This window comes from Sinocyclocheilus grahami, unplaced genomic scaffold (assembly GCF_001515645.1).
Source record: "Sinocyclocheilus grahami isolate Dianchi unplaced genomic scaffold, SAMN03320097.WGS_v1.1 scaffold833.1, whole genome shotgun sequence".
Lineage (NCBI taxonomy): Eukaryota > Metazoa > Chordata > Actinopteri > Cypriniformes > Cyprinidae > Sinocyclocheilus > Sinocyclocheilus grahami.
Genome location: NW_015506012.1, coordinates 376,219 through 389,891, shown reverse-complemented (window position 1 = coordinate 389,891; position 13,673 = coordinate 376,219). Strand labels below are relative to the sequence as shown.

General features: G+C 38.4%; 3 protein-coding genes across 5 annotated transcripts in view; 2 read left to right on the top strand and 1 right to left on the bottom strand.

Annotated features, from left to right (window-relative positions):
* Positions 1-276: 276 nt before the first annotated feature.
* Positions 277-2,541, bottom strand: LOC107562688 (rho-related GTP-binding protein RhoV-like). Its single transcript, XM_016247373.1, has 3 exons — positions 2,171-2,541; positions 2,009-2,067; positions 277-1,634 (listed from the first exon to the last, which is right to left on the bottom strand). The coding sequence occupies exons 1-3, from the start codon at positions 2,367-2,369 to the stop codon at positions 1,188-1,190; spliced, it is 705 nt and encodes a 234-aa protein (XP_016102859.1). The 5' UTR covers positions 2,370-2,541; the 3' UTR covers positions 277-1,187.
* A 777-nt stretch (positions 2,542-3,318) lies between these two features.
* Positions 3,319-9,328, top strand: LOC107562698 (vacuolar protein sorting-associated protein 18 homolog). The gene is made up of 5 exons (XM_016247385.1): positions 3,319-3,740; positions 3,843-3,984; positions 4,438-4,529; positions 5,851-7,724; positions 8,260-9,328. The coding sequence occupies exons 1-5, from the start codon at positions 3,650-3,652 to the stop codon at positions 8,986-8,988; spliced, it is 2,928 nt and encodes a 975-aa protein (XP_016102871.1). The 5' UTR covers positions 3,319-3,649; the 3' UTR covers positions 8,989-9,328.
* An 863-nt stretch (positions 9,329-10,191) lies between these two features.
* ino80 (INO80 complex ATPase subunit) overlaps positions 10,192-13,673 on the top strand; it is a 42,313-nt gene continuing 38,831 nt past the window's right edge. For all 3 annotated transcript variants that reach the window (XM_016247383.1, XM_016247384.1, XM_016247382.1), the window contains exons 1-4: positions 10,192-10,362; positions 12,748-12,809; positions 12,937-13,111; positions 13,365-13,525. In XM_016247383.1, the coding sequence (XP_016102869.1) occupies positions 12,969-13,111; positions 13,365-13,525 (304 nt within the window). In that variant the 5' untranslated portion in view covers positions 10,192-10,362; positions 12,748-12,809; positions 12,937-12,968. The remainder of the gene's footprint in view (positions 10,363-12,747; positions 12,810-12,936; positions 13,112-13,364; positions 13,526-13,673) is intronic.

Here is a 13,673-nt window from a genome sequence, read left to right as displayed (position 1 = left end):
AGAACTTGCATAGTTGCATTGGGAAAACCGCATTGGAAATGTATTTTTAAATGATGCAAAGAAACACTGAAGGAGAAGCTGTATAAAAGTGCTGCTTGAATTTGATCAAAAGGCAAAACAATAGTGAAGACAGATAAAATGATCAAGCGGTACATCCTTCTTGCCTGAGGCATCAAAACAGAACTGTTAAAAACAAACAGCATTTAAAAAAAAAAGAACTTCCACAAGAAGCATATTTGTAACAAAGACAGCATTGTTTACCCAGTGAGAAGGCATCAAAACAGAACTGTTAAAAACAAACAGCATTTAAAAAAAAAAAGATAACTTCCACAAGAAGCATATTTGTAACAAAGACAGCATTGTTTACCCAGTGAGAACACACACACACTGTAAGAAAAAGATGAATAAAATAAACACAACCAAGCTACGGCTCCACAAAATGGGCTGGGCTTCTATACTTTCATCTGTGTATGCGCTCTCACAATACATTTGCACAAGAGAAGACGCTAAACCGGTCTTAGGAAACCAGGAAAAACCTTGCCGAAATTTCCCCGGATTTAGGAAACCATTTTCACACAAGCCTAATAATCTTATCTTGCCAATTTGCAAGACAATCCCCAGCTAAGGGTTATCAGGAGAACAGGCTGAATCATTGTAAGAGTGATGTTGGATTTATATGGTCACAGGCACCTAAGAAGGAGACATCTCACACATTGGCTTTAGTTTGGGCTGTTGCATATGAAAGAGTCTGTCTAAGTAGCACCTGACACAAAAGAGATAAGATCCGCTCTGGTTCCCTCGACCATCAGAGGCATCTCCACGTGAGCACCATTCAAGCTTTGAATCGGCAGCTCTCCAGCTCATGCAAATTCATTCATTTACATATGGTGGGTGCTCTTTGTGAACAATAAATGATTTAAGGAGTAGTTTTCCATAATCCTTCTTCATAATGTCTATAAATCTTACAGCTAGTGTTACTTATACAAGCTTATGTGATTAAAACGCTCCATAAACTTTGTGTCGAGTAACGCAACAGCTCTCAGATGTCACTTGAACGTTTCCTGGGAAGTTTCCCACAAATCAAACAACTCCGCCCATAAAATAAAGCTAAATGACCGTAGGTAAACACATTGTCCAAAATAAATTAATATCTCATGTAAACAGTCCACACATTTTGACCCACAGAGTCAGATGAAGCAGAAGAACTTCTTCCAGCTGCACTTGGAAAAAGTTTTAGCTCGTCTGTCTGACAATCTCAGTTTTTTGGCCTTTCTGGCCTTGTGTTTAATAGCCGCGAATATTGCAGCGTCGAAGGCCTCCTTTAGGTTCTTCTGGGTCAGGGCCGAACACTCCACGTACTCGGCGGCCCTGATCTTCTCAGCGAGGCTCCGTGCCCGTGAGCTGAACACGGGTTTGACCTTGTACCTGTCCAAGTCTATAAGAACGTTAACATCCAACATAAGGTCCGACTGAGTTCCGACTAAAATGATGGGGGAGGATGTGTTACACGCACGAATCTCAGGGATCCATTTCTTGGTTATGTTCTGGAATGATGTGGGGTTAACCACACTGAAGCAGAGAAGGAAGACATCCGTGTGTGCGTAAGACAGAGATCTGAATTCATCAAATTCTTCCTGCAAGTCAAAGACAAAGACCGATAAGAACACTTGACAAAGTTAACAAAATTTTGTGTATCAAAATTTACACGTTACAAACTTTTTAAATGACAGTTTACAGACTTTTTAACCGAATATACACTTTTTTCACCGTTTACACTTTACAAACTCTTAAACAATGTTTTAAATTTACAAACCTTTTCAAGGTTCTTTACAAACTTTTTTTTACAATGTTTACACTGACTTTACACACTTTTTTTTTTAAGTGAACAATTTACCAAACTTTCTGAACAGTTTACACTTATACTTCATCCATTCTCAATTCACAAGCAATTACAACAACTAATGTGAAATATTTGATTAAATTTATCACAAATTAACAAAACAGTTACCTGTCCAGCAGTGTCCATCAACTGAATCCGCACAGGGGTCCCATCCACCTGAACTTGTCCTGAATAGGCATAATGTAAAGACTGTTTAAGTTTTCATTCTCATAATTCATCTAATTCATTTAACCACCAGGGTTTAGAAGAGGTCAAAGATCATCCCCTTACCTGAGAAGACGTCAAAAGCCGTCTGTTTGTAATCCGTAGGGTATCCATTGGTTGTGTAGCTGACAATCATACTAGTCTTCCCGACCGCACCATCCCCAACCAGCATGCAGCTGATCCCGGGCTCCAGCGCGTCGTCCTGCTCTAAACACACGGACGGAACTCTTGACTCGTTGTAAAAGTAATCCATTTGAGGTGGCATGTCCAACAATTAAAGCCACGAAGAATTGTCTTCAGGAAAACTTAGTAAACTCCACAGTATTGGGTGGTGTCTTTGTTGAGACTGATGAGTGACTCATTACCTTCGCAGCTCAAAAGCTGTCTCTCTCTGATCTGTGAAGGACCTCTCTCTCTCACTCTGTGCCTTTTCAATCAGCGACTCGGAGAGGCTTGACTTTGCATAGCCACGCCCACCGCAGCCACGAGCCTCAATGGAAAGTACTTATCTTTGGTTCGAACACAGATAAACTATTTTACGATTCGTTAACGATTTTAATCCCAAACGATTCTCAACGAAACAAAGCGCACGCCTTTTCTAAACGGTTAAATAAAATGTATTACTGTAACTGGCTACGAGTTTCTTTTATTATGCAATTGAATAGGCTAAAAATGTACTAACTGTAGAATACAGTAGTGTCCAGAGGCGTTTTGTGCTGTTTTGATAGAGTCATCATATTTAAGAGGAAAAACTGGAATTTAACAGCCCTGCTCGATTGACACGAGCCGTGTAAAAATGGTAAAAAATAAAGACAGTCTGCATTTTCATTTTTTGTTTTATAACTCTTTCAGTGTCCAGAGGCGTTTTGTGCTGTTTTGATAGAGTCATCATATTTAAGAGGAAAAACTGGAATTTAACGATTTCGATTGACACGAGCCGTGTAAAAATGGTAAAAATAAAGACAGTCTGCATTTTCATTTTTAGTTTTATAACTCTTTTTAGACCTAGGATCTGTATTTCAAATGTTAGACTGCCACTATTGATTAAAAATAAATTCGATTTTTAAAGTAGCACAACATAACCAATACAAATGAAGCATAATAACCCCAATAATTTATAACACTGTAATAATAACAAACTGTAAATCTATGAGATTCAATCCTAATCTAAACAGTGCCACTACGTGGACAGATAAAAAACAACAGTGAAGTTTTGTCATGTAATCACATGATACTCATCAGCTCAGCTGACCAAGACAGAAATGCACACAACACAACTCGGTCTTATTTCTGTCCTTATTCACTCATAAAATATAAGTTAAAGCTCAGTTTCGTTTGATTTTGTATCTGTTTTAGTTCCAGTATATATTAATTAGCACATAACGGAGGCCTGAGCTTTTGAACTGGTTATTAGCTCACATGCTAGCGTGTTATGGGTGGGAACAGCTGCTAGAGATAACGTTACTGTACTGTACATCGTTACCTGCAGTGTGAACACAGCTTCAGTGGACATACTGTAGTTTTGTGAATATTTGATCATTTGCAATGGCATCTATTCTGGATCAATATGAAGATTCTCAGAACATCCGTCAACACAGCCGTGTGTCAGCGGCCAACATCGGGATTACTCATTCAGGTATAAACCTCTGTATCTACAGCTTTTAGGATATTGCAAACATTATGATTGGGTAATTTGGGGTGACTGTGGTATTTTACATGTTTTGTTTTCCGTTCCAAGGGTTTGTGAATGTAAGGTTGGAGGAAGAGAAACCCATTTTCAACAAGCAGCGCATCGATTTCTCACCTCCCGAAAAAATCAACCACTTATCAGTGTGCAACAACCAGTTATGCATGAGTCTGGGGAAAGACACCCTGCTGAGGTAAAGCTGCTATTTCTCAACTCTATGTTATCAACAACTGTTTAATTGGGATATTTTGCAGCTGATATGTTTTGCATTGATTAGTTTATGTACATCATGCAATTAGTGATTAATGTGTATCTTATTGTCTGAATATTGAAAGGTGAAATGACTAAGCAGTGAGGATGTGGACCATTAAAGACAATTCTCTTTGAAATGCAAATTTAATCTGGCTACAGTCTGTTAAAGTGGGATAAAAATCACTTAAGCTGCCTTTTATTTGTGTTCTTGTAACGTATTCATAAAGCGTGTTCTTGTAATCATAAAGCTAATTATGATTAATTTGCATTATGCATGTATGCAAGATATGTATAGGATGGATTCTTGTAAACTGACCTGAAAGAGGTCAGCAACATTTACAGAGCAGTTTAAAGTGTTGCAGCCTAATATGTTGACATACTTTTTATGTTTCAGAATTGACCTTGGAAAACCTGATCAGCCAAATCAGATTGAACTGGGAAGAAAGGATGATGGCAAAGTGCACAAACTTTTTCTAGATCCTACAGGTAATCACGTGTCGATGTTCATACCTTGTAAGAGGATTTAAATGCATTTGGGCCATCTATTAGACGTCATTAGACACATAAATGGTCTGATTAGATTTCCATTGAAATTAATATTATAAAAGAAGCATCCCAAAGTAGTTTACCAGATGTGAACTGGGAAATTCAATTAGGAAAATGTATATTTTCATTGTTTGGAAACTAGTACAATGGATAAACACATGAAATGTAATCTGTTTTTGATATGATTTATATCATGTAATGCTCTACAATGCACCCCATTAAGAGAAACCAATTCTATGTTTAAGCCTGATATTATGATCTGTCTTGTGTGATCCATTCACAAATGGTCAGGTGTGTTTACAGTGTTTACACCTGGTAATAATGTGCATTTGTCATACAAACACTATTTAAGCGTTGCAAAAATAAACATTTTTGAGTTTTCCATTAACCTTTTAAACTAGTCAGCTGGCATATGAGTTTTTTTCTTCAATGATTCTTTGTCTGTTTTCCTTTTATAACAGTAAATACCACAAATTAATCAGTTTAATTATGTTTTACCCTGTATGCTACCATTTAATGGTTTAATAACAAATAACATTAAATCATTTGAAAATAAATATGAAATAAAAAATGTAAATAAATTAAATGAGAAGTGCAAATTTATAAATGTAAATATAAAATTGTAATTTTAAAGTTATGCTTTTTTTTTTTATTAGAAAGTTATTTTTGTTTAAAGCTGTAACCAGCAACGTTTAATATCTCTTTTTGGCACATTGTTTAATTGACAGATGAGTAGGATCAACTTTTTAAAATCTGGTTAGCTTGGTCTAAATGCCTGACATTGCAAGATTATCTTGTGATAGTCAATAGCACAAACCTTACAGTAATGTTTTGCCATGTATGCCATGATTTAATGTGTAATAATATTAAATAATTTAGAAATTAATATTAAATAATACATTTTCAAATATATATACAAATTGTTGCATTTCTAAATGTGTGTGTATATATAGCTGTAAATGTAAAATTAAAATACATATTTAGCAGCAAAGTTTAAAAACTGTCTTCGGCACAGTGGTTAATTGACAAGTGAATAGGCTCATGAGAAGGATTAGCTTTTACAATACAAATACGACGTGGTAATTTTGAACCCCATTTACGCCCATGTTTAGCATTGACTGAAGATAGATCTTATACCAGGTGTAAACTGGATCAAAAGCTCAGGCCTGGCATTTTTAAACTTGCAATTTAGTGTTGAACTGCTTAAAGTTACTTGCTTTTTAATGCAGTCTGTAAAATGACCTTATCGATCGTCTTGCAGGGTCACATTTAGTCATCAGCCTCACCACAAATGAATGTGTGTACCTAAACCGAAACACTCAAAAGGTCCGAAGTCTGTCACGATGGAGAGGTCACTTGATTGAAAGCATAGGATGGAATAAATTAATCGGCTCTGAGACCAACACTGGGCCGATTCTGGTCGGTACCATCCAGGGAATCATCTTTGAAGCAGAGATCTCTGCCTCAGAGGGCTCTTTGTTCAACACTAACCCAGACCAGTACTTCAGACAGGTTCATTCCCTGGAGGAGGATGGTAAGCCAGCTCCGGTTTGTTGCCTCGAGGTAGAACGTGGCTTGGAATCCAAGTACTTCATTGTTGCGACAACACGGAAACGCCTGTTCCAGTTTGTAGGAAAGCTGGCAGAGGGATCCGAGCAGCAGGGGTTCAGCTCCATCTTTGCCCAGAACCAGGATCTCCTACCCAGCTTCCAGGAGTTTCCAGTCAACATGGGCTACAGTGAGATTACGTTCTACACGTCCAAGTTGCGCTGTTCCCCGAAGACCTTTGCATGGATGATGGGTAATGGGGTTTTGTATGGACAGCTAGACTATGTGCGTCCCGACTCTCTACTCAGTGATGTTCAAGTGTGGGAATACACCTCAGACATCGATTTAAACTCCGTCAAGCCCTTCTCTATAGTCCTCACCCAGTTTCACTTCCTGCTCCTGCTCCCAGACCGCGTCAAGAGTATTTGCACTCTGAACGGACAGGTAGTGCACGAAGAAAACTTTTTTCCGGAAAAGTTCGGCAGTCTGAAAAAGATGATCAAAGATCCAATCACTGGGCTCGTGTGGATCTACACCGAGAAAGCTGTGTTTCGCTACCACATCCAGAGAGAGGCACGGGACGTTTGGCAGATGTACATGAACATGAATAAGTTTGACCTTGCTAAAGAGTACTGCAAAGACAGACCAGAATGCCTAGACATGGTGCTGGCCAAAGAGGCGGAGCACTGCTTCCAAAACAAGCGCTTCCTGGAGAGTGCCAAATGCTACGCTCTCACTCAGAATTACTTTGAGGAGATTGCGCTGAAGTTCATCGAGGCCAAGCAGGAGGAGGCCTTGAAAGAGTTTCTGATTAAGAAGCTGACCAACCTCAAGGCCACCGAGAAGACTCAGATCACCCTGCTGGTCACCTGGCTGACAGAACTCTATCTGAACCGGCTCGGTCAACTGGAGGCCGATGACGGCAAGCAACACCTCTTTCTGGAGACCCGAGAAGAGTTCCGCACCTTTCTTAAAAGCCCCAAACATAAAGACTGCTTCTTCAACAATCGCAACACAATCTACGACCTGCTCGCTAGTCACGGCGACGTGGACAACATGGTGTATTTCTCAGTCATCATGCAAGATTACGAGCGTGTCATATCTCATTACTGCCAGCATGATGACTACAGTGCAGCCTTAGATGTTCTCTCCAAACACTGTGATGACAAGCTCTTCTACAAGTTCTCCCCGGTCCTCATGCAGCACATCCCCAAAAAGGTGGTCGATGCATGGATTCAAATGGGAAACCGGTTGGATCCGAAGAATCTGATCCCAGCGCTGGTGAACTACAGCCAGATGGGCAGCATGCAGCAGATAAACGAGACCATCCGGTACATGGAGTTCTGTGTGTATGAGCTGGATGTCAAAGACGAAGCCATTCACAATTATTTACTGTCACTTTATGCCAAACACAAGCCAGACGCTCTGTTGTGGTACCTCGAACAAGCAGGAACGCACGTCTCTGACATCCACTATGACTTGAAATATGCCTTGCGCCTTTGTGCCGAACATGGGTACCTGCAGGCCTGCGTCTTGGTTTATAAGATTATGGAGCTGTATGAGGAAGCTGTGGATCTAGCTCTACAAGTATGTGTGCTTTTATACTCTTTACATTCTCTGTTAAAATTCTGCCGTTAATTACTCACCCTCATGTTTTTCCAAACCCGTAAGACCTTAAGATATTTTTGATGAAATCTGAGAGCTTTCTGACCCTGGCTAACACGTTCAAGGCCGAGAAAGGTAGTAAGGACATTGTTAAAATAGTCCATGTGACATCGGTGGTTCAACCGTAATGTTACGAAGATACGAGAATACCATTTGTGCGTGAAGAAAACAAAAATAACAACTTTATTCAACAATTTCTTATCTTCCGTGTCAGTCTTCGATGCGCGTTCAGAAGATTACCACAACACATGCGTATCCAAACCCACTCGGATTTCATCAAAAATATCTTAATCTGTGTTCTGAAGATGAACGAAGGTCTTGCGGGTTTGGAACGACATGAGGGTGAGTAATTAATGACAGAATTTTCTTATTAGGTGAACTATCCCTTTAAAACTGTCTGTATTGGGATAGTTATACATTTACATTTTTTAAATAATGCCTATATTTATTCCTTTAGGTGGATGTAGATTTGGCCAAGTCTTGCGCCGACCTTCCAGAGGATGACGAGGAGTTGAGGAAGAAGCTGTGGCTGAAGATTGCTCGTCATGTGGTTCAGGAGGAGAAAGATGTGAAGAAGGCCATGAACTGTCTGTCCAGTTGCAACCTTCTTAAGATTGAGGACATCTTGCCTTTCTTTCCAGATTTTGTTACGATAGACCACTTCAAGGAGGCAATTTGCAACTCCCTGGAAGAGTACAATCAACACATCGAGGAGCTGAAGCAAGAAATGGAGGAGGCCACACAAAGTGCCAAACGCATCCGTGAAGACATCCAGGAGATGAGGAACAAGTACGGAGTGGTGGAGTCTCAGGAAAAATGTGCCACTTGCGATTTCCCCTTGCTCAACAGACCTTTCTATCTCTTCCTGTGTGGTCACATGTTCCATTATGATTGCCTCTTACAGGAAGTCATCTCTCACCTCTCTGCCTTTAAGCAGAATAAATTAGAGGAGCTTCAGAAGAAGCTGGCAGCGACCACTCAGACCACCAAATCCAGGCACAGGCCCAAAGAGGAGGATACGGTCAGCTTAGGCAAGGGCCAAGGAAGCAGAGAGCAGATCAAGTCTGACATTGATGATATCATAGCGTGTGAGTGTGTCTACTGTGGTGAGCTGATGATCAAATCCATTGACAAGCCTTTCATAGATCCACAGAAGTTTGATCAAGAGATGTCCAGCTGGCTCTGAAGGACACAGTTCTTCATGAGTTCATTTGAGGGCTGTACAATAAATCTATGTTATACATTGTACATATCCTGACAAATTAACCATTTGTGCATTGTGAACGTGTGTAATTTGTTTAGAATGTTACATGCTACATGCTGAATTAATGAGTATTAACAGATATGTACTGTACAAATGACCATCTTTGATTTTATGTTGCTTCCTTAGGTCACTGGTCACTTAAAAAATTAATATGCACTTGTTTTCATTTTCAAATATCTTTTTAAATGTATGCCACAAAAACGAATAAATGATTGCTATTTGACCAGAATTTGTGTTGTGATACAATGTTATGGGACAAAGGTGTAAAGGGATCACTCCTAATGTAAAGACATTTTATGGAAACTTTTTTCATTTAGTAAAAAAACAAAATAAAATTTTGATGAAATCAGTAAGTAATGTATACACAATTTTTTTTTATCTAAGCACATTTTCACATTTAAGTTATTGGTGTAATTTATTTGATAAGTTAAATGATCTCTATTCATTAGTGTTATTTATTTTTAACAATTGTATAATAAATAAATACCAAGAGATAATGGCCAAGCGTTTATACATAGCACTATAACACAGCGATAAAGGAAAATATATAAAATGTGAAAATAAAAACAAAGAGAAAACTAAATGTTATTTAGGACCACTTAATACAACAGACTTCCCTTACAATATAAATTAAAGCAAAAAAAAAAAAAAATATATATATATATATATACAAAATGTGAGCATTTCCAGACAGAGACAGACTTTTATTTTTTTTAAAGAGAAAAATTGGGTTAATTTCAATACCTTACATTTATGGATAGCAATATAATTAAGTTGCATAGAAAATACAGATTTTCATATTGCATTAGTGTTTTTTGTATTTACAAGACTGACAAATTCTACGTCAAGTCCCAATCACGCGATATTTTGAGGCTACATTCGGAAAGTTTTACGTCATAAGACCTTCGGCAACGTTCGGTTTTTCTAGGCACAATCAGTAGAACTCCGAAAGCATTACGCTCTCCTCCAATATAACCCATTTCATTTATAAAGGGTCGGATTCTACCACTATCTTTTTTAAACGAAACTACTCTTTTATATTTGCTACTAGTACTTTAATGTGATACGTCCCGAAATGCTTATAAGATTGCAGCCTTCGCTCTATAATTGATTGGTATGCCTGTTCCCCACTCTGTCCTCGCCATGGCGCCGTGTCCCTGCTCTCTCAGTTACTGAAAGTGGCCGCCTCTCTGCTGCTACCGACTCACGGTCTCTCTCCTCGCTCACAACCGCCATTTTGGAGACAGAGAGCTGCGAGTCGGCTGCAACAGAGACAGAGCAAAAACGGGGGACAAGGTGAGCGAGCGTTTATGAGGAACATGGTGGGGGAGCAATGGGGGAAGATGGCCGGGAGGGAGAAAGAATTAGAATATGGGAATCGCAGATCTGCTGGCCTCCTCGACTCCCGCAGTGCATAGAGACATGAGACGGGACAGATGGTGCTTGACCTCACGTGGAACAAGGCCACGGAACATTACGATTCATTTTAAATCATATCTCCCTACATTTCATTTGACAAAGAGGTGGTGGTCTTAAAGAGACAGAACCCATTTCAATAATCCAAAACGATCAAGAACTTGCTAAAAAGATGCTTTAAAAAAAGTCACCTCTGCACGGTTATCATTCCAAATAGCATATAAATAGCATAATAACTTCATAGTTTTTAGTGGTCGTGGCTCGAGTTTACCTTACATTGCAGCGCTGCTAACTAGCAACATACAAAGTAACCCTGGATTTAGATGAACAAGCAGCACTGGCTGCCGAGACGCTTAGCGTTAGCTAAACCTAGCCAGCTTAGTGTGCTAGCTAAGCTAAGTCAGAAATAAAACATCAGCCTGTCGATGATATTGTGTGAATAAGTCTTAAGACACCTTGCACCGCTATACATTTCCTCTTTATATAAAAGGATATGCTCGTATGACTGTATCATCAGTGTGCGTTAGGTTTATAAATTGCGTTGTCTCGTATGAAGAAACCAAAATTGACGAGTAACGTTATCTGTCAGTAACACATGAGTCTATTGATTGTATAATAATAGTTCCCCGGACATTAAAGCCAAATGAGTAGCCATACTATTAAAATGAGTAACTCATAGGCTAGCCATTGCTCCGTTTGTGACATTCCATCCAGGAAATGGTTAAATGGGACACTAAACACTAGTGGTGTGAGTGCTTATGTTTTCAAAAACCTGTGCAAATGCACCAGTATTATTTGAGGTGGAGTATCATGTTTGCTTTAGATTTGCAGTGGGTTGAATTACTACAAACAGATACAAATCCTTTTCCAATGGTGCATTTGTAATAAACCATTGCCTATTTTTATATAAATAATACTTATATTTTGAGCGTTCACTAGTAGTTTTTAAAGTGGGTGTGAAAAGGACATTCGCCCTATTTTCCATTGATCTGTTTTATAAATGTTATGAACAATTCATCAATTCAATAGTTCATTAGTGCCATTCATCCATGCGCTTCACGTTTGTTATTTTTTAAGTCGCTGTGAAACAGAAGTAGCAACAGATTTTCTTTCTTCTGTATTGTGGACATACTGAGATTGTTGCTACATTTTCTCAACATTAAAGACCCCAGGAAATCACTTGATGCCACAAAAACATGATTTGCTACTTGGTACTTATTAGGCTACAAGTATTTTTGGAAGGTGTGGATATTCTCATTCTAGTGAGCATTTGATTTGGAAAAAAAAAAACTGTGCAGTGCAAGATGAGTTATCAAAATCTTTTGATAAAATGTCAAGTAAATCTTTTGTCTGTTTTTCTGAATTACTTGAATTGTGTAATACTTGTAAGATACGGTTTTTGTGGTCAGTAAGATTTTTTAGTTTCATCAAGCAAGGATGATTAATGTGGCTAAAAGTAACAGTAAAGACTTGTTACAAAGTGTACCTCATTTTACACAAAAATATTAAGCAGCACAACTGTTTTTAATATTTATAATGATAAATGTATCTTGAGCAGCAAATCAGCATATTAGAATGATTTCTGAAGAATCATGTGACACTGAAGACTGAAGTAATGCTGAAAATTTAGCTTTGCCATCACAGAAATAAATCACATTGTCAAATCTATTAAATAAAAAAATGTTATTTAAAATTGTAATAACATTTCACAATATCACTGTTTTTACTTTATTTTTGATCAAATAAATGCAGCCTTGTTGAGCATAACAGACTTATTTAAAAAACATACTTTTTTTTACCAGTCCCAAACTTTAATAAGAAAAATCTACTTTTCTTGGAGTCTTTGAACAGATGCAAATCTAAGAAGTCCAATTATAAGTTCAGGCAAAGTCATTCTTTTTGTTGTGTCCAGCTGATTGTGAACCTCACAAGGCTGTTTATCAGGTTGATTAGCACCTCTGTTGCCCTACAGAGGGCACATCCATCTACAACAATGGAATAAATTCAGTATTACATCAGTATGCTCTCAATAAACCTGTCAGCTGTGTTAATCTCAATCCATTTATGTGCGTATGTATTTTTACATTTATTTCTCATTTTTATGTGCAATTTGTTATTGTCATAAAGTTCTGAATATTTATTTATATGCAATATTCTTATTCTAAATGTGCAATCAATCTTACAGTGATTATGTCTATATAAGAGCAGACAGGTTCATCAGTAAATGCAGTAAATAAGTCAATATCACATCCTTTTCTGTTTCAGATTAATCATTTCTGGGACACTCAGTGTTGAAATTGTGAAATATGAAGTTTCGCTCTCCAAAGGTACTGTACTGTTCTATAACCACAGTTTTATGACCTTGATTCAAAGCATTCAGATGATCTTCATAATCTCATTTATAGTTAGCAAACACTTTGACACAAACTAACACTTTCCATATTGTATTTGCAGTGATCGCCCTTTCGGGCTCTTAACCTCTACCTATGGCCTCAGAGCAGGATGGCGTGGGAGACGCCACATGCTCAAAGTTGGCCAAACCACTTCACCTGCAGTACCTTGAGCGATCCCTCCGCCTAGACACTTTTTTAAAGCAGACTGCTGCTGTGTTTAACCAGAACATTTCCAGGTAATTTGTTGTGTAGCTTTTTGGCCTTTTGAGTCACTGCATGACTACCATGCCTTTACAAAATCCTTCGAGAGACTATAATGTCCCAACCCAGTTTGTGATTTTTAGCTCTTTTGTTGTTTTTGAATGTTTTTCCATTTCCCATAATTCCAAAAACCAAAAGCTACTTATGGGAAATAATGCACTGCAGCTTGGTTGTAAGGCCTGTGGTGGTTTGTTTATGGTTGTGTTTGTGTCTGCTTCTCTATATCAGCGATGACAGCGACGATGGTTTGGGCGAGGGGTCTTCTCTGGCTCCGTCTAACCCACTGCTGGCAGTGAAAAATGATCACATCAACCCTGAGAATGAAAGCAAGGACTCCTGCAGAGATAGAGAGGCAGAGTGTGGCACTCTCAATGGAGCTGTGCTGCAAGGTACAAGACATAAAATAAAAAGTAGCCATGATATATAACATAAGAATGTAATTTTCTGTTTATATTGCGCAGACCAGTTGTCTTGGACTTCTGCTGGCATCTAATGCCGTGGATGTAGTACATTTTGTCTCATTACTATGATAAAAAA